At 43.9% G+C, this 21,092-nt stretch overlaps 1 protein-coding gene across 2 annotated transcripts in view; it reads right to left on the bottom strand.

Annotated features, from left to right (window-relative positions):
- Positions 1 to 7,559, bottom strand: part of vps13d (vacuolar protein sorting 13 homolog D) — a gene marked incomplete at its 5' end in the record, with an annotated part of 91,638 nt that extends 84,079 nt beyond the window's left edge. For both annotated transcript variants that reach the window (XM_080469480.1, XM_080469481.1), the window contains 2 exons: positions 4,688 to 4,765; positions 7,463 to 7,559. In XM_080469480.1, coding sequence (XP_080325606.1) covers positions 4,688 to 4,765; positions 7,463 to 7,559 — 175 coding nt within the window. The remainder of the gene's footprint in view (positions 1 to 4,687; positions 4,766 to 7,462) is intronic.
- Positions 7,560 to 21,092: the final 13,533 nt, after the last annotated feature.

The following is a 21,092-nucleotide window of genomic DNA, read 5'->3' as shown; positions in this document are numbered from 1 at the left end:
AACTTTGAAAGCATTAACATCGAGTCAATCCCCAAATACCCATTTTTTTAGGAACAAGGACTTACGTAGCACATGTTAGCAGGTTAGCTCATAAGGCAGGACTTTGGTGGTATTGTGTAATCCAAACACTGATGACGCACCTGCAGTTAATGATGTCACCACAGTGGGAGAGAGGACGGATTTTATCCACATATTTTGGAAACAACGTCTCTGAATCCACAGTTTCCGGGCAAATATTTTGATAAAATTATCATTTCTTGAGAGGAAAATTTGTCGTCTTTCAGTGTGTGTGGGTTTCGAAGCAGTCAGGCGTAAACCTTAGACACTAGGAGGCGCTGTTTGACGCAGATGCACGATTTTGCTCCATCTGACTCAATCTTGACTCAATCTTAAAATCGCGGCGGGAAAAAAAATGACAGCATTGTTCTCTCTCATCAAAAACGTCATGTTTGATGGAATTTTCCCCTCATGTGTTACATCGTCTTGTTTGGCAGGTTCTTGTTGCACTTCTGATCTGCTCGTTTTGTCGCTCAGAGTCACGGTTTAGCCACAGTTGCCACTTGTTCGGGGTGTTCTGTCATGGCTGTTTTTGAGGAGACATTTTGGTTTTCCCATGTATTTGAATGAGAGAAGGGAGGCAGCAGCATTCGGCGTTCAGAATTTTGACGGCTAATAAAAACAAAATCTTATTTTGAAAGGCAAATTACGGACTCCCTGTTGGATTTAGGTCATGGGTATCGGCACTTGAGTTTTAGGTCTTGATGAGACGAACAATTGAGTTTTGGGTTGATGTCTCTACGACATTCCTCTGGGCCGTGGTGGCTGTTTTAGTGTTTTTAGGTAGCCGTTTTAATGTTTCTAGGTGGCGCTAGAGAGCACATTTTGTCACGCTGAGGGTTATTTTTTACATTTTCCTATATTCTTAACCGGTAATGAGTGTGCCAAATTTGGTGAGCTTTTGAGCATGTTTAGGGGGTCAAATTCATTCTTTCTCAGAGGTAATAGCGTTTGCATGAGGGCCTTTTTTGGGTGCAAATCTTACTTTGAAAGGCAAATTGCAGATATCCTGTTGACTTTAAGTCAGGGGTATCGGCGCGTGATTTTTAGGTTTTGATAAGATGAACAATCCAGTTTTGGTTTGATCTCCCTAGAACATTTCTACGGGCCATGGTGACCGTTTTAGTGTTTCTAGGTGGTGCTAGAAAGCACAATTTAGCAATCTGGGGGTTAATTTTTACTTTTCCTTATAAGTTTCACCAGTCTTGATGATTGGCCAGAATTTGTTGAGTTTTTGAGCTTGTTTACTGGGTCAGATTTGGGCTCAAAGAGGCATGAGGAGTCAAAGAAAAAAGAATAGGAAACATATGAAATACAATAGGGTCCTGGCCTGCAGGTGCTCGGTCCCTAATTAAAGCTGCAAGCATCCTTGATCGGGACCTTGCATTCTGGACTCTGGCTGGTCGGAGTCGGCCCAATCATGGACACTGGCCCCTTTAAATATTGATCAAATATAAATTTTGAAGATTTTAACAAAAAAGGAATTTTGTTTAGAAAAATGTGGGGGCCTTTTATTTTGAAAGACAACTAAACTCTAATGTAGCTCGTGGCATATAGGCCACCACCTAACCCCAACCCTAATGTTTCTGCTGTCCAGAGATAAGAATATACTATAGTGGGCGTGGATGGTGGGGGTTGGTGTTTAGATAACACAAAGCATGCCACTTTCAGCTAGGGTTGGTCCTGTGACCCTAACCCTAGGGTTGGGTCAAAAGTGGGCGAGACCCGGCTAATTAGCTAGTGATCCGTAACCCTAGCCCCCACTTTAGGCCTTCCCTCAAATAGCAACTCAATTGAACTAACTTTGTTAGCATGGTAACTAGCATGCTAAGCTAGTACCTGAGGAAACCCAGCTTCTGGTGATGTCCATGAGTTCAAGACTCCAGGCAGACAATGGCAACAAAGAGTTTTCAACAAAGTATTAGAAAAGAACATTTTATCTTCAGTTATTTAGTTTGTCCAATTACGTTTGAGTCCCTGAAAAAAAAGGGTTTGTGTTTAAAAAATGCTTTAGTTCCTCAGATTTTTATACAATCTTTTTGTTCAACCAATTGAATTAAAGCTGAAATCTGCACTTCAATTGCATCTGAATTGTTAAATTTTAAATTCATTTCAGTACTGTACAGCAGTGATTCTCAACCGGGGGTCTGCGGACCCCTAGTGGCCAGTGGTGTAATTGCAAGGGGTCCGTGAAAATCAAATATCTCTTAAAAAAGGATCCTATGACAGGAGTCCTCAATAGGCGGCCCGCAGGAGCCACCTGTCTGGCCCATTAGCCCATTAGCTGCACATCAACGTGAAATAAGGTGCAATTTGTGGGTGAAAAAAAAAAGTGCTGCTCTACCTTTTTAATCCTCATCCCACACCGTAGTCAAAGCCAAAGTCTAAGTGCATCGGACGTAATCACGTCAATGCGTTACCCTGTTCGAACGTCTACAGATTTCAATTTCACGACCCGCGAAACCAAAGGTCATCAAACAGTGAGTCAAAATTAACAAAAAGAAACAACATGGCCTGCAGCGTGAAAAAGTCGAGCAGGAAAAGCTTCAGTTGAACTCTGACGGGAATGAACAGTTTAGTTTTATATTGCCGGCCCATGCTTGAGCTGCACGCAGACCGGAGCTGTCAGCAAAGTGGATCATCACTTCAACTTTGTGCATGCCGCCAGCTTTAATGCTAACCGCCCTCCAAAATCCCACAGCCGCAAAACAGAAAATGAAAACATAACGTGATGCAAGCCCTCCGTGTCTACAGTATGTCGGCATTGGTACAAGTGAGCAAAACATCGCTTGTTTCATGGAACCTTGCCAAAGCTAAGAAACAATTTGCTGATGCTGAAGTAATTAAAAAAAAAAAAAAAAAAAAAAAAAAAAGCGCAATTAATATGGTTGATGAAGTTTTAAGTCACGGCAAGAAAAGAAAGAAAACGGTTGTGGAGCTGTTAAAGGTGCGTTTACACATAACGACGACAAGTTTGGCACAAATCTCAGTTATTGATCGCGGATCACGATTTTAACCTGAATTCCATGATTCAGGCTCGAGGCGTCACGCCGTCACGGACAGTCGACACCTTTTATCATGAGTTACAAGTAAGAGCAGGAAACGGTGGCGGATCATCACGAGTCATTACACATCGTCAGCATTATTGTTCCGCGGTGTTGCAAACTAATATGCTCAAAGCTGCGCGCTGCGGCAGGCTGCTGTGCTTCTTTGTGCATCGTCACTTTCATTAATCTGTCTGGAATGTGGAGAATCGGGAGAATTTCTTATATTCAGTTGTGGATTTTGCTATGAGAGACGTGTCCAGCCGCTAGGACACACCGAGAACCAGAGGACATGAGAATCACCTTCTCAGGTGCGTCTGGTGGAGGCGGGTGTTCACCCAGGGCGTAAAACAGGTCAGGTCCACAACTGAGTTTAAAAACATATGACTCCACCCCCCCATGACTCCACCCCCCCCCAGTTCTTCTACCAGCAGCTACTGAACAGTTGACACACTCCAGATCGCTCAGCATTCAGAGAAACTCCATGGAGTTGATCAGAGAGGAGGATGCTGCAGGGAGCGAATGCTGTCACTCTGTAGAACACATCAACACACATCACTACTAATCCACACGCTCAGTTACTAACTTCACCAATACAGGTTATTCTTGATATTCTTGAAGATTCATTGGAGCTAAAAAGATGTTCCAGGAATATGAGGAATGCCAGAACCATCTTCAGATGCATGAGGTCACATTAAGAATGTCAGGAATGAACTCAGGAACTCATGGTGCTGATGTGTAAACGCACCTTTAAGCAACTGCCGCTGTGGGATAATACTGCGACAAGAAGAGTGGAGGATTTAGGAACTGTATATCTCTCATTGTATTTCTGTCTCTGTCTCTCTCAGTGTGTAAATATGTAGATAGTTTGGTTTTACACTTTTTTTTTTTTTTTTTCAAGAGTGCTTTTTCAAGTGACCCTCAACACAAGTTTTGAAAATCCCAGGCTTAAATTATTATTAAAACCACCTTGACTACCACTACTTGTGCTATATAAATAAAGCTGACTTGATTTGACATAGTGCAAAAAACCCCGGGCTTGTTCCAGCCTTTGGTTTGACATGCTGGTCTGACTTTGGCCCTCGGGGGGGAAATAATTAAGGACCCTTTTCCTATGACATTTACATGGGTCCCCACCCGCGGGGGGTCCCTCAGGGTTGATCTTAAATATGTAGGGGGTCCAGGACCCCAAAAAGTGAGAACCACTGCTGTACAGAACCAAAATTAGAAAAAAAATGTCTCTGTCCAAATATTTATGGACCTAACTGTATATAGCACGATATAAAGGTAAATATAATTCACCCATTCACATACACATTCACACACCAATGGAAGTGCCTAATCCATTTATTGGGAGCAGTCTTTATTAATACTATGATATTGAATGGATCACAGTTTATATTCAATAAACCAGGAAAGGTTTCACAGACTTATTATTTTAACCGCAAGTGTAGCGAAGGATAACAAATAGCTTTTTATGTAAGGCTCATAAATAACCTGCAGAAGTTGTGTGTTAAAGCCCACATATCACTCATACTGTGACATTAATGAGGCATGATTATAGCAAAACCTGCAGCCGGTCTCACCCGCTTTGACTTCAAACGGCAGGTCAAACTCTCGGAGGGCATCTTTCCTCAGAGGCAGGTTCTCCAGCTCCACCGCTCCTGAAAATAACAAGCACACAGTTAACCGCTGCTGGAGTAGTTTTAAAACAAAAATTATTGATGAACTGAAACCAAACTGGTTCAAGTTTTATACACTCCTGATCAAAATTGTACGACCAGTTACAAAAATGCAAGACTTTGTATGGCTGCTGAGGCTGGAAGGAGTAAGTCATTTTGAATTTCATAAAAGATCCTGAGGGCCACACAGTGGTTAGCGCTCTTGGCTCACAGCGAAAAGGTCGTGGGTTCAAGTACGACCAGTGTGGAGTTTGCATGTTCACCCCATGTGTGCGTGGGCTTCCTCCAGGTACTCCAGCGTCCTCTCACAGTCCAAAATGAAAGTGAAAGTGAATGTGTGTGGTTGTGTTTGCCCTGTGACAGACTGGTATACCCTGATAACCGTGATGAATGGGTGGATGGATAAAAAGAGCCTGAAGGTTATGGAACAAACAGGTCGAGTGGTTGACCCAAATAAATCTCGCCGGCGCTGAGCCAGAGGATCCGATTAGCTGTCTGTTAAGACACTGGATGATGCAGCCCAATAACTATCAGATCAGATGGCACCTAAGAGAGAAGGCCCTCAGAAACAACAACGTCTCTGTAGCCGTTGAGCCTGCCACCGTCAGGTTCACCCACAGAGACACGGAGTCAGAGATGAAAATGAACAAATAATAAAATGAATACAAAGTTCAAACTGTTTACTTCTATCTAAATGTGTGTGAGCTTCATGGAGCCACTACAGAAGGGCTGAAGAGCCACATGTGGCCGCACAGCTGCAGAATAAAGAGCTCTGGTCTGGGCCCAGTCGAAACCAACTTAAGGAGTGTTTCCACCGCACAAAAAGTGCGGGAATGGACTGGTATAGTCCGTTAGTGTTCGGATTTCCACCGCAAGAATTTGTGATTTTCCGGAAAATATCGCTCCAAAGGTGGACGCTTTTCCGCTATCCCTCCGTGGGGGTACTCAGGACCATGGAGCGGGTCAGGATTTGAGGAGCAGTTTGCCGATTGGTCAGTGATTTACCACACGCCCTCAATATTGTAATTTGTCGGCTGTATGAGTAAGAAAATAAATTTTATTTGTATAGCGTTTTTCGCAGACAGAGTCACAAAGTGCTTCACAGTAAAAACAAATAAAAACAGATAAACATTTTAAAAACACAACAAATGCCGAGAGTCAGTGGTGGCGTGAGTCGATTGGACTAGATTGCTTTAGCAAACAAATGTGTTTTTAGGCTTTTTAAAGATGTCCGCTGAGTCCAGAACTTTTTAAAGATGTCCGCTGAGTCCAGAGAGCGCAGGTCCAGTGGGAGTTTATTCCAAAGTCGGGGCGCAGCAGCTTTGAATGATCGGTCCCCCCGGGTTTTAAAAAGGTACGTGGAACCTTTAACAGGTTCTGCCCAGACGATCTCAAGCTCCGAGTCGAGCTGTAGGGCTTACTGAGGTCAGCAATGTAAGGAGGAGCTGGACCATGTAGGGCTTTATGAGGTCAGCAATGTAAGGAGGAGCTGGACCATGTAGGGCTTTATGAGGTCAGCAATGTAAGGAGGAGCTGGACCATGTAGGGCTTTATGAGGTCAGCAATGTAAGGAGGAGCTGGACCATGTAGGGCTTTATGAGGTCAGCAATGTAAGGAGGAGCTGGACCATGTAGGGCTCGAGGCGTTAGCACCAAGATTTTATATTGAACAAGAAGCTCAGCAGGGAGCCAGTGAAGAGATCTTAACACAGGGGAAGATGGTTCCTCCTGGTGGTGCTGGTCTAACGTCTGGAGGCTGAGTTCTGGACTAACTGGAACCGAGCAGCTCTTCTTTGTTGAGGCTGTGAAGAGGCTGTTGCAGTCGTCCAGGCGTGACGACACAAATGCGTGGATAATCATTTGGAGTTCTTCTCTGGACATCATGGACCTGAGCTTGGTGATGTTAGGTAACTGAAAGAAGCAGGTCTTTACCAGCTGTCTCCAGTGATGATCCAGGGACATGGACTCGTCAAAGATCCTCTTAACATATTCAGCTTTACACTGGTTGGTTTTTTTGTTTAGTTTTTTGCTGTGTAACTCTCGCGTTCGTTCTGAAAGAGCAGACGAGAGGCACGACGGAGACCGGGACTCTGGAGCAGACGCTACGGCCGTAATTTATGCTCTACCAAGTCCACTCGTCGTGTCGCGTCACGTTGTCCGTCCCGTGTGTCTGTCCTGGCATCATGTCAGCGATCTTTGCCTCCATGCGAAAGTTGCAGCCGTCACAACCAGCGGCACCGACCGGCTTTGTGACCCCGGTGTGCGTTCTGGTGTCACAAAGTCGGGGCGACCTTTGCTCTTTTGGAACCAGCATGGAAGTTGCGGCTGTCACGTCGCCGTGGACGGAGCCAACCGGCTGGCGATGTAAACAACAACAGAGGATTCATAAGGTCCAGATCTGTCGCTCCCGGCTAAGATTACTGTTGCAACGTCACATATCTGCGGAGCTCTAAACCCCGCCTACAGTTTAACCAAACCCTCTGCGGTGGAAACGTGGCTTTATTGCCCTGGTTCCTACACAACACATCTTTAACATAATTGATTTCTTAAAAAGTCTCTTTTTTTCACACACCGGAGAAGGAACAAAACACATTTAAACAGTGTGATCTGCATTACGTCTCGTAAAGTCATAATAATTCACATTCATACAAGGTTGCGTGCATGCAGCACAAGCTCTTACCTTTCAGCAGAGCGATGGAGAGCTGGTCTGTGTTCAGGTTGCTCACATATTTGCCCAGGTATGTGTTCAGGACCCAGGCAGCGAGACCCTCCAACATCCTCTCAGCGTGGGGGGGTGGAAACTGCTGACTGTGAGGCTCTTCACGACCTGAAGGACACAACACAGTGGCATGAAGAGAGAGGACGGTTTCATTGAGGCTGAAAGTCCTACTATATTCTAACGTGGAGATGGCCGATGTCCCACGCCAATCCAAGACTGCCGCTCCAGGACTGACCCTGAGGGAGAGCTATCATTGTCTCTTTTACACCTGTGTCATTTTGCTGCTTTTCTGTCGCGCTGTGTGCTCACGCAAACTAAATCTTGATCTGATCTGCAGTGAAAATATGAACAAACTTAAATCCTAGTTTTAAGTCTAATAAAGTAAAACTCACTTGTCCTGGCCTGCACACAGGAGCCATCATGCCAGAATTTACTCCACAACAGGGCAAGATGAACAGCCTCTTCATACTCCAAAACTTTGAATATCATGAAAATGTTCAATATTGTTTGTCAGTCATTTCAGAAAGTCAAACCCATCTATGATATAGGCTCATGACACATAGAGTGAAATAGAGTAGAACCTCTGAGGAGGTGACCCGGTAAGAGCGGACACCCTGTACTGAGCGGCCACATCGCTGTGCACTGTTAACACACCGTGATGAGGGGACAACCTGCCTGACGCGGACCACGGACAGGTTTTCCCGGCAAATTTCAAGTTGAGGACACAAAGACGGCCAAAATACTTGGGCTGGACCTGATTATTGGAATATTCAGGCCGCGGATGATACACGATTGCCTCCATACTACACTCCTGGCATTAATCCTGTCCTGAGTGTGGTTTTGAGTTGTAACACAGGAGCTGTTCCAGGAACACCGTGTGGGGAGATTGAATACTAATGATGACCACGGGTGGAAGTAATGAATTACAAATACTCAAGTTACTGCAATTAAGAAGATTTTTTTGGTACTTTTAAGAGTATTTTTTTCAAGTGTGTAATTTTACTCATACTTGAGTACAATTTACACCATGTAATCTACTTCGTTACTTTCAAAACCGTAAGTCGCTACCGAGTACACCCACAATTTGCAGACAATATTCAAATCTCTCATCTCTCATCAGCCAATAAGGCTGTCCGATCGCGTTGGCGCCAATGAACCTGTGACGTCAGCAAAGAACAATGGATGATTGAGCTACAATTCTTGGAAATGTTTTAGCTTGATGTTTGGACAAACACTGGGATTACAATAAAATAAATCTGTAGTTATTTATTACTTACAGGCCTATATTCAACAGGCCTGAACATAAATTGCATCCATTGAAATTGAACCGTGACGCGTCCACTTCACCACAATCCCTTGCAGTTGTGTGCAAAACCCACCCAGTTATTTTGCGTGCTGTATTAATGTAATTTGCCCTCTTGTCTCTTGTTATTCCTACATTTTGGGGTCCTTAAACACTGTTACAGTTGGATAAATTAGGGCTGACTGGAAAACTGCCCAATATATTCATGTGTGCCATGTGTTTACAGTCTTACCTCATAATAGTCATTTCATGGCAGCAATTTCAGTGAATAAGGTGAGCTGTTAAAAAAACTAAACAAATAAATAAATAAAACCTGGCCCACAGTGGAGCTGCATTTCAAATGAATCTCCAGGTTCCCAGCTCTCGGTTGACGTAGAGCAGCAGAGTAGAGCCCGACTGATGTATCAGCTGTCTGATATCAGTCTATCACAGTGACGACCTTTTAGCTGGGCTGGACTGGACGACTCTTCACAGCTCAACCGAGCCGGATTGACTCAGTTCAGGTAGAAAAGCAGCTCCTGCTGAAACTGAACAAAAGGTTCAGAAAGTAAAGTGAATCAGAACTGCCACTGTGTTGATGTTTCAGACGTACCTGCCTGTTGTTCTCAGTGTCTGGCGAAACGTTCAAAGTTGGAACTGTTCTATGCAGGTTCAGAAACATTCCTGTCTTTCTTTTAACAAGTGAAATGCCGGCTTTATATTTGCATTTGTTTACAAAACAAATTGCTTTAGTGTGATTTTATTTTTTTATATACGTTTCTCATCTGATAAATGTGATTTGAACTTAGATGTTTTATACATTTAAATCAAATTGAATGCCTGCTATTTTTAACACCAGTACTTTTACCTGTAACTGAGTACAATTGAAGCAATGTCACAGTACTTGTACTTGAGTACATATTTTCAGAACTCTTTCCACCTCCACCTCCACAGAGACACACACACACACACACACACACTCTCTCTCTCACACACACACACACACACACACACACACACACACACACACACACACACACACACACACACACACACACACACACACACACACACACACACACACACACACACACACACACACACACACACACACACACACTCACCGCCGGACACAGCCGCAGTGTTACGGGGACGGCTCTGCCTCCATGTCTCTCGGTGGACTGGACTGAGTCTGTCCTGTCAGAGCCAATCTGGATGTGGACCGTGGACTATCAGCAGATGACCCGGCAGGATCCAGAACCAGCACCGGACCCGGACCCGACACTCCACCAGACGCGGCTCGGAGCTCACGCGTGTTGGGACGGACGGGACAAGGTTGTCGTTAGCCGCTGAGCTACAGCTAGCCTCCGGCTGGGAGCTCCGGGCTGGAGGCGGAATGCGGCTCAGAGCGGCTCAGGGGGGCTCCAGCGAGTCCCGGTTCTCCTGAAGGGCAGAGGGGGGGTCCTGTCCGGGGATTAAGCTGATTGTCGTGAATCGAGAGTTCCTGGAAGTGTCAGTCTAGATGGTAAATAAACACTTCCGAACAACACGGGACGTCCAACACATACTTCCGGTCACGTGACAAAACAACTAGCTTGTCCTCGTCCTCTTCTTCTTCTTCTGCTGCTGCTGCTGCTTCTTCTTCTTCTTTTGTTTTATGGCGGTTGGCATACACAGTTGGGTGCATTACCGCCATCTACTGAATGGGAGTGTGGAGCAGACTGGTTTTTAATCTAAATCCTGTTTACTAATCCTGTTTTTCCTAAAAATGTGAAGATGTCCTTGTATATACTGTCTTCTGAGTTCCTCCTCAGTATTTCCGTTATGTTCAGATTTATTTTCTGTCTGTGGAGTGCTTCTTTGAGTATTTCTTTGTGGTGATGGTACTGTTGACATTGTGTGAGTACGTGTTGAATTGTCTCCTGCGTTCCGCAGTAAACGCAGTTTCCTGTTGGGTGTTTTTGGATGAGGTGTAGTGAATTATTTAATCTTGTATGTCATAATCTCAACCGAGAGACGATGTCTTCTCCTTCGCTGTTTCTGCTGCTTTCTCTCATCTCTCCCACTTTGTTTTGAATGTTGAAATAGTGTCTGCCTTTATTGTTGTTATTCCAGTTTGCCTGCCACTTCTTTTTCATTTCTATCGTTACAATGCTCTTTATTTCAGCTTTACTGTAATCTACACTCATTCCTACACCCTCTTTCCCTGTTGTCCTCTTTGCATACGTGTCTGCTAGTTCGTTTCCTTCTAGTCCTGTGTGCTGGAACCCAAATAAACTGAACCTGGACTGCTAAGCTCTCAACCCTTTGTATTGTGTGTGCTATCTCTTAAACTATATCCTGTCTTGTTTCTGAATGAAAGTTCCCGATCCTGGTTATTGCACTGCTGGAATCTGACCCTGTTAACACCCTGTGTGGTCTGACGTCCTCCACCCACCTCAGTGCCATAAGAACTGCTAAGTTATCATTTCTTCTTTCATTTAATATAATGCCTAATTCTGGAACTAGGAAAGCTATCCCGACCAGGTCATTTACTGATTTAGAGGCGTCTGTGAATATTTTTTAGAAACTGTGAATATTTTTCCCTGATGTATTTGTTTACTGCACTCTCTTTCCCACACTTCATTTTTTCATTGTTTAACAGACGGAGGTCTACACGTGCTTCTTCTAGTGTCCACGGTGGAACAATGGAAAATCTTACCATAGTACTCACACTCTTATGTTCCAGCCGACTCTCCTTGATCCTGTTTTCAATGGTCCATCCCTGACCCTAATCCTAAACTGGGATTTCCCCTTCTCTTTTTCTTGACATGATGTGAGTATTGTTTGGGTTGGATGATCGTCCCCGTGTCCCTTTAAGTTTGCCCAATAAGTCAGTGCTCTTTGCTCCCTTCTTAACTCCAGAGGCGTCTCACCCATCTCTACTTGTATGGCTGCAATTGGCCTTGTTGATGCTCCACAGCACCGTCAGTCTTAAAACCTGCTTTTGGATGATGTCGTTTTTTTAAACCGTGTTTTTTAAGCTGACTCGTAAATCAGACATCCATAGTCCAGAACAGACCTGATCAAACCAATAAAGATTATTTTCAATACTTTTCTATGTGCTCCCTAATCTCTTGCTTTTAGACATCTAATAATATTTTATTTTTAAATTTCCACTTTTCAATAATTTTGTCTATATGTGTTTTCCAAGTGATTTTTTTTATCAAACCAAATCCCTAAATATTTGAAACGACCTACTATTTCTAAATCTTGCTCATATAGTTTAAGATTTTGTCGTTTCCTATTTGTGAAGATCATGACTTTTGTTTTTGTAACTGAAAACCTGAAAGCCCATTTCAGTGCCCACGATTCTGTTTCTTTAATTTCTTTCTGTATTTCTTTTATCATGAATTTAATGTTTCGTCCCCTTTTCCACATGGCTCCATCATCTGCAAATAATGAAACCCGGTAGATCTGCTTGTTTTAGAGAATATTTCATCAATCATGACTGCAAATAAAATTGGTCTGATACTACTGCCTCGAGGAGCTCCATTTTCTACTTTATAGCTTTCACTGTAATTGTTGCCAACTCTCACTGTGATCCTCCTGTCTGTGAGGAGATACCTGATCACTCTACTTCTTCTTCTTCTTCTTCCTCCTCCTCCTCCTCCTCCTCCTCTTCTTCTTCTTCTTCTTCTTCTTCTTCTTCTTCTTGAATTAAATAACCAGGGAGGGATATTTGATAGTGGGACTGTATTACTAAAACTAATCTGTCCTAAGCCTCCCTGCTCCGCGATCACATTCCCAATACAGCCAAAGCCGTTTACATCTACGTGTTCATACTCCCAACAGTCTCTTAATATATTTTTGACTGGGTGAGATATTCCATGTCCCCTGATATTCATCCACTAGGCCAACAAGATTTTCAATCTCCTTAATCTTAATGGTTGTTCACCCATTTCAACTTGTATTGCTGCAGTTGGAGATGTTTTAAACTCTCCACTACATATTCTCAGTCCTTGTGCTTGTTGAACATCAAATTTTTCAAGATGTGTTTCTGCTGCTGACATGGAGGCTATACTTCCATAATCTATTGTTGCTCTCATCATTTCCTGGTAGATATTAAAGAGTGATGCGCTCGATGCTCCCCAGTCTCTTCCTGAAAGGCAGAGTTTCTCATCCAGCCACATGCCCAGAAATCACACCACTCTAACCGGTTCAACTTCTTGACCATACACTTTCAATGTTATGTCCTTGTGCAACCCATAGACACAAACACTAGACGCCTCATGACTGGCAGGAACATACGTCAGTGCATCCGCCATCTTGGGAGGGGCATTTGTCAGGACTTCAGCAACGATACCGCATCACTGTTCTGCTTTTGTTTGAACAAACAGACAAAATAAGGACAATGGACTGTGTGGGATTACCTTCGACAGGGAGGACAAACATATTTATTGTTGTTGTTGTTGTGTTTAGCTCATATAACATTAACGTGGGACATAGATGAGCTGGAGCCGTGGGAAATGCTCTCTATTCCCTGGCTTAAGCTCGCCCTCAAACAACAACAATAACAATATCAAGGTCTATTGGGTTCATCTAACGGAGACTATTTTAGTTGCAGTGTGTAGAATATTACATTTCAAAATAAATGAGCTGCTCAGAACCAGTCAGTGTTCTGTTCCCCGCCTGTTCCAGCAGGAGAACCTCAGCCTGATCCCAGTAGGAAGTTCTGTCTGGCTGTTCTCAAACAGCTGAGCAACATGTCACACCTCACTCCTGTTAGACATACTGACATGTACACAGACAGTATTATTATATATATTGATTAGGATAGCAGATCAATTGATTGCACGTTGCACAAGCAGTGAATTAATGTGATAACACAGGACTCTGAACAGGTCCATCTGGTCCTCACTAGGACCTCTCCTATCACTGCCCACATGTCCTGATGCTCTGACAGCCAGACTCAGTGAAGCCATGGCCGAGGTGGAGAGTCTGAGGAGAGAGAAGAGGAATGAAAAGATGGAGAACGGAGGGCAGAGGTCAGAGCTCTCCTCTGTGAGGCGGGCGCAGTATTTGGACTTGATGTAGTTCATGTTTGAGAATATCTGCTCACACGTGTATGTTGATCCAAAGATGGATAATACTCCAAATGCATATTTCTCCCTGCACCTTTAACGGTCAGGAAGAGCATTCCATGTTTCAAACACAAGTTTCTCAGGTGTTGGGAGGATTTCAGTTTCGCTCCATCTGAGGCTTTGGGCGGCGAAGGCGTTCTGGGGAGTGACCTCTCCAAGCGCCGCCGTCAGACTTTGGAGTTTTGACACCCACAAATCTTTGTCTGCTGTATCGGCCATTTGTATTTCCAGGTCGGCTTGATTTACTCCTGGGAAGGTGTTCAACAAGGACGGGTCAATGTCCAGGCGTGTGACAGGGAACGCCAGTGTCATTTCTTCTTGTGGGAACTCGCTAAATCTGCTCCCAAACGCAGCTTGTATATCAACAATCACACTTTGTAAATAACCTCCGTTGGGCGTGTGATCGTGATTGGCATCTTTAAACTCTCTCGGGGAGGGGAAGAGAGAGAGAGCGTGCCTCGCTGTACATCCATGGCGAATACAGTCAGTTTGCGCTCGAATGACAGAACAGCCTCCAGTGTTAGCAGCGCGGTGATTCCCTGCCCTGGAGGCTTTTACTGAGCAGGTTGAGGTGACTTGTCAAAGCCACCATAAAGTGCAGTTTTCCAGTTTTCAAGTTGTGGGTAGTTCAGCTTTTTGCTTTTCAGGAATGTTGTCACGTGTTCTAAACACGGAACAAAGCGACACAAAGAGAACTTTGTTGTGTAGCAGGAGATCAGAATATTCGCTGTCAACTTCATCTAGCAATTCACAGAACTGACGGCGGTTTAATGCTTTTAGCATTATCTGGTTCACGATCTGGATGACAAGGTTCCTCCCCTCCAAACACTCCGGTGGGATTGTTTGAGCACAGAGTGCTTCTTGGTGCCAGATGCAGTGAAATGCAAGCAGATTTCAATCCAACGCTTTCTGTAGTGAAGTCACAAACCCCTTTTGTGACCCTCTCACACTGGGAGCCCCCACTGTGGCCACGGATATCAGGTGGTTGGTGTTTAGTCTTTTGTTATGTAAACACTTCAGCACAGCTTCACAGGGGGCTTTTCCAGGGAACCAGGTTCTAGTTCTGGTCCAGGGCCAGACTTAGCACCAGTTCTTTGTCTTTCCACTGCCAAAGCCCCGGCCTATCAGGGGCTAAACTGGTGCTACGCTGGTCCCACTTCGTTACTGGACCAGAGAGGAGCTAGACTGGGACCTGACGCGTCACCAGCTGGGGGCGGAGTTATCTCTGGAGGTATCACTGGAGGTATCTCTGGAGTTATCTCTGGAGGTATCTCTGGAGTTATCTCTGGAGGTATCACTGGAGGTATCTCTGGAGTTATCTCTGGAGGTATCTCTGGAGTTATCTCTGGAGGTATCACTGGAGGTATCTCTGGAGGTATCTCTGGAGGTATCTCTGGAGGTATCTCTGGAGGTATCTCTGGAGTTATCTCTGGAGTTATCTCTGGAGGTATCTCTGGAGTTATCTCTGGAGGTATCTCTGGAGGTATCACTGCCTACAAGGTGGAAGCGAGGTTGAACCGGCTTTCTGAAAACTCCAGCGAACACGGAGCCCCGGAGAGGTTATAGAGAAATTTTTTTTAAAAAAACGCGTGGGAATGAAATAATAAGTCGTTCTCTGAAGTTAATAATACGAGGGAACGGGATTATTTAATTCGCGTTCGCGGAGCCACGGCACTCGAGATGCTGCCGCGCTCCTCCGCTGTCAGTCCGCTACGTCAGATATAGTTTAGAAGCAGTTTTCTACTGTCGTTTATTTTTCACACTTTTCATGGTGACATTATTCTAACTAACATCACGTCCAGGTCTTATTTAGCGTTCTGACCGCCGGCTGAGGAGCTGCAGCCGCTGAGCAAGGCAGTGTGAGGCAGCAGGGGGCGCTCCGCTCCGAGACGCTCCAATATTATTTTCTAACCCACAGAACTTCTTTATAATGAATACTTTTGGTTCATCAGCAACTAAGCTTGGATTTTATAGGTATAAAATGAGCCTTTTAACGGCTTCATGTGAAAGAGAACTTTAATCAGTGTTTACGGAGGTTACCATTGGAAACAGCTTTTAGAGCTTCGTTCTATCACATTAAACCTCCATTCTTCTCCGATGTTGAAGCATTTGATTCAGACACGTCCAGAAATAAAGTGAAAGGAGCAGATATTCACAATGTAACGCCCAAATGTTGAAAAATAAGCCCCAAACTCATCCACGCGTTATTTTTTTTCCCCCTCTATGTCCACTCTGGGGCTCCAGACTAAAACAAGACGGACGTGAAAAAACACCAATAGAGATACGAAGAGACGTAATGTCTTCTGGCTCTTTGGTGCATCTGAGGTTCAGGTCAGACTAGATGGAGCGACCCGGACTAAACCGATGAATCCAGTCCGTCTCCTGGTTCCTGTATGAGGCTGTCAGCGCCACATTGTTGAAATCAGTGACGTATCACGTTTTGGAGTGACGCAGTGACGTGACTCTCACTTGGCTCCGTTAACGGTGGAAAAAGAACCGGTTCTTTGGTGGTGCTCAGTTAAGAACCGGCTCTGGCACCGGCCCCGAACTAGAACCTGGTTCTTGTTGGTGGAAAAGCCCTTTCAGATATACCCCCCCCCCGTTTGGCCTTTCATTGGTATTAATTCCATCATTTCTTCTCACGGCCCATCAGAGTTCACATAACTGCATAACAGCGCTTTCTGTTCGATATCGATCCCATCATACGACTCATCACGGGCACTTGAGTACCCTGGAGCTGAACTAATGTCCTCGCTTTGCCGATCGGTGACGTGGCCTGCCATTTTATGGTCCTTTCTTTCACCGTCTTCGCGGAGAGAGGCATGTCTTTCATTTTCTGGATTATATCGGTTTTGTTTATGAAGTCTGAAAATAGGTGCTCTGATATTTTGATGAATGAATCCTTCATGTGATCACCATCCGTCAACAGTTTTCCACATTTTATTATCAACAAAACTTGCAGCAGTGGTAGAGTTTGGAGAAGCAATCCACTTCTTAAATCCACCTTTGCGCTCCTCTAACTTCTCCAGAAGTAGTGCAATCGCACTTTTTCTCTCACTCCCAACTGGGTAGTCGGCAGCAAATTTAGCATGCCTTCCCTGGAAACGTCTTTCCAAATGTCTTTATGTTGTTGGACAACTTCTCATTACAAAGCAAACATGCAGGCAATCCTTCTGCTTTGGCAATGAAAGAAATGATTCTGTCCATTCTTCCTTGAATCCTCTGTTCTCATCAGCTATCTTTCTCTTCTTCCCTTTGGGATCCATGGCCCTTGACACACCCGCTGGTTTGTTTCCAGCAGCCAGCTGCGTGGCACGGCGCCGCGCTGTCACGCGTGTCGCAGGCTGTGACGCAAATCTTCGTTGACAGAAATGTTGAAATTTAATATTTATTATGCAGCATTGGAAAACGTTAAGAATGTTTGTCCTCCTACAGAAACCATATTAAAACAAAAAATATATCCCCCCCATCCATTTTCATCCATTTTTGAAGAGGCTCCAGGGAGCCGCTAGGGGGCGCTAAAGAGCCGCGGGTTGCCTCCCCCTGGTACGTGTCTATGCTTCATGCTGCTGATACTGGGTGATGCGTTCAGGTGCATCACGTAACTCCAAGGCTCGCAGCAACATATTGAAAAAACAGAATTATGAACTAGTTCATTTTTGGAACTCTGAATTCAGAACTATGAACTGAACTAGTTCATATTAAAATCTGTGAACTGAACTTTGAACTGGTTCATGTAGAAACTGAACTTTCCCAACACTGCCTGTCAATCAAGCAGCATGAGACCCCGTGAGGAGGAGAGGGGGAGAGGAGGTTGTTTTGAGTGTTTGGGGGGGATATTTACAATCTCTTTTTTCATAATACAATTCCAAGTTTAAATATTCTTAAGGAATCAAAGTTTATTTATCTTTTAAAGGGTATACTTGCATTATTATACCATTATTAATATATTAGTGGGAAAAAATGGCATCAAAAGGGCAATATTATCGTTTATCGCAATAATTTCTGGGACAATTTATCGTCCAGCAAAACGTGTTATCGTGACTGGCCCCCTCCAAAAGAAAGCTCCCACTCTCCTCTGCTGATCTTGGTCCTGGGAAGATGCTTCACATGGAGGAAACCTGGCCCAAGGAGAAGGTCAGCATTGATAGACTCATTGAATTACACCTTTGCCAGCAGGTTTGATGACTTCCACATCCCCGCTGAAGTTCTGAGACTTGTGAAGGACCCGTTGTGACTGTGGAGTCCGACTTTGGGCTGAGAGGAGAGGAGCTGGTGTCACCACTGGAAGAGACTCTTTACAACTGGAACTCAGAGACATTCAGTCATCACCAGCGTTGCCACAGTTACCTTGAAAAAGTAATATGATCACTGATTACTAGTAACTCCTTTAAAAAATACTCATTACTTGCTTTTAAAAGTAACAAAGTTAGATTAGAAGTAACTTTTTTAGTTACTTTCAACAACTGCCAACCACACCCCCCCACCTTCTGTACATGGAAATGACATTTTGTCTTGATAAAGTATCTTGTACTTTGATGTTATAATTATATTCAGAGGCATACGATGTACTTTTGTTCAGTATTTGTCCTCTTCTTTGTCATACTTTGCACTTTGTTGTTCTTGGTGGAGATAAAGTTGATGTTGCCTGTTAATGACTATCTTAGATATTGAGGATAGCGACCTGTAAAGAGCAGTTATGTTCATTAAGTGATGTTCACTGTTGGTTAATTACATTTCTCTCATTTCCTGTTCATATGGCTTCGATATGGCTCACCTGGTCTGATTCCTTTTCCTTTTATATTGCATACACAGAAACAGCACACAGCTTCAGGAGATGTTTTTCATTACACTCGTGTATTTTCTCCTGAAATCCTAACACGCCAACACACATCCCTCTGTGTACATGAATACTCACCCTTTCCCTCATACTTACAATCCTTCCTCCTTGATTGCAGATCATAGATTCTGTAATCATGTTAGTGTTTTGTTGAACATAAACATGCTAAAAAAAATTAAATACATACAATAAAATACATTCAAAATGATAAATTATATCACTAAGAGGTGACGAGAGCTCATGTCAGTGTAACAATGGTTTGGCCTGCGTGTGAGTCAGTTGATCACAATGTGCATTAATTATTTACAAAATCCAACTGATTAATTTCTTCAGTGAGCTGCTGTAATTCTTTCTTTATCTGTTACTGTGATTACTCAAACTGTCCGGCCCCTCACTGTTCCTCAGCTTCATGAACTTGTCCTGATTCCTAATTAATTGAAAAGCCCTGCAATAAAGTGACTCCCGACTCTCCTTCAGCTTCGTACCATTACCGTCTTTACAGCCAAGGAAAATGGAAACAGTCATACAAACATTACATCAATGGTCCGAACCAGCAAAGTAAGCTTTTCACTGAACAGTGTACATTTCAATCTGTCTGTCTGTCTATCTATATATATTAGTGCTGTCAATCGATTTAAACAAATTAACTAATTAATTGCACAACTTTCTGTAATTAATTGCGATTAATCGCATTGTTTCTCTACTGAAGACTGAAGCTTTTAATAGATATTTATTCCGGGAAAACCACAGAATGAATGTCACCTCAACACACAGAGACTATATTTAAATTAAAGACTATTTTTATAACGTCCTTTTAGCTTTGCATGAAACAGTTTCCCTCCAAGATCAGCAAAATAATAAAAACAATTAATAAACATCTAACAAAAGTCTGGGTTTTGTGAGCGTGTAGGTCCTCCACTTTGAGAATTTGAATTGTTCTAGAAACAAAGTTGTAAACTTACTACATGAACAAAGAGGCCATAATATACTGTAGTACTACCCACATGAGAGACAGAGAGACACAGTAACACTCAGAGCGAGAGAGAGAGAGATGAAGCACGCACGCACGCACACACACACAGTATACAGGAGAGCCAGGGAAAGAGAGAAAGAGGAGAAATTAATATTTTACCAGTATTTCCTCCAGCTTTAGCAGTTTGGTGGCTCCTGGTCAGCCAACATGGCAACCTGCTGTTTTGCTGCAGAATTACCTCTGTCGTCCATCATTTCAGCTTTTCAAAGTAAAACTAATGACTTCCCTTTGTCAATCAGGTAAGTTTGTAAAGTGAAACTTTCTGCCTTAATATTATTCCACTGGGTATTACGTTGCTCTGTAGTCATGGTGATGCGCCCAGAGACGCTGCACATGAGGCTGCTCTGGTAAGGGAGCAAAAAAACCTAAAACCCCTGAAGTAAACAAAACTGCATTAATTACATACAATTTTTTTAATTAAATTCAACGTTTCAAATCCATTAATTAAATAAAATTACATAATATATATATCTATATATATATATATATATGGCAAATAACCGCTTCTGAGACTAAATTGTCCCTTGTTAGCGTTCTGGACGCCGCCTGCGAGCGCTTTTGCCCGGCCTGGTGGAGCCTGTCTGGTCTCCAGAGGCTGTTGTCGGCTACTGCGCCCCCTGGTGGAACGCCAGGCATTACAGGACAAGGTCAAATGAATGCAGTCATTATGATGATTCGATTTGGGCAATTCTGTACCGATCCCCGGCAGGTCGGACTATAAAGCCCAAACGGCTGGATGTGGCCCGTGGGCCACAGCTTGCCCACCCATTCTACAGGCCCTACATTAGCCCATCCCGTGTTTAGTGTGGCCAAGTCTCAGTAAGGCTCGTTTTAATCCAGCTGGCCCCAGAGTAACATCTGCCCAGAAACCCGGGAGTCAGGATTTCCCAATGTGAGACACGACACGAACGCTATGAGAGTGAACTTTGGATTACTTGCGTAACCCCGGTTCAGAGTAGCATGAGTGAGCGTCTCACCAGACAGCCCTCCTTGCTCTCTCGTAGCGAGAGGAGGTGTGCGTTTGTTTGACTGACTGGCATCGCAGTGTCCAGCCCTCTTAGGCAAAGGGACTCCGCCCCCTGGACACTGACACACTGGATTCCAGCCAATAATGGCAGGAAGCAGTAGGAGCCTCTGATGAGGTCACGCTGTCGCTGTTCCCAATGTGGGACTCATGTTACTCAGAGAACTGGGGTTACACAAGTAATCTAGTATTTTGTGGGTGTATTCAGCTTGCTGAGGACCACGCTGTGATCATGTGTTAAGTTTTAAAGTAACCCTTGTTCACACTGTACTAGTATAACATCCAAACA

The sequence above is a fragment of the Lipophrys pholis genome (genome assembly GCF_963383615.2).
Source record: "Lipophrys pholis genome assembly, chromosome: 8".
Taxonomy (NCBI): Eukaryota; Metazoa; Chordata; class Actinopteri; order Blenniiformes; family Blenniidae; genus Lipophrys; species Lipophrys pholis.
The sequence above is the reverse complement of the archived record's forward strand: the minus strand, read 5'-3'. Positions and strand labels throughout refer to the sequence as shown.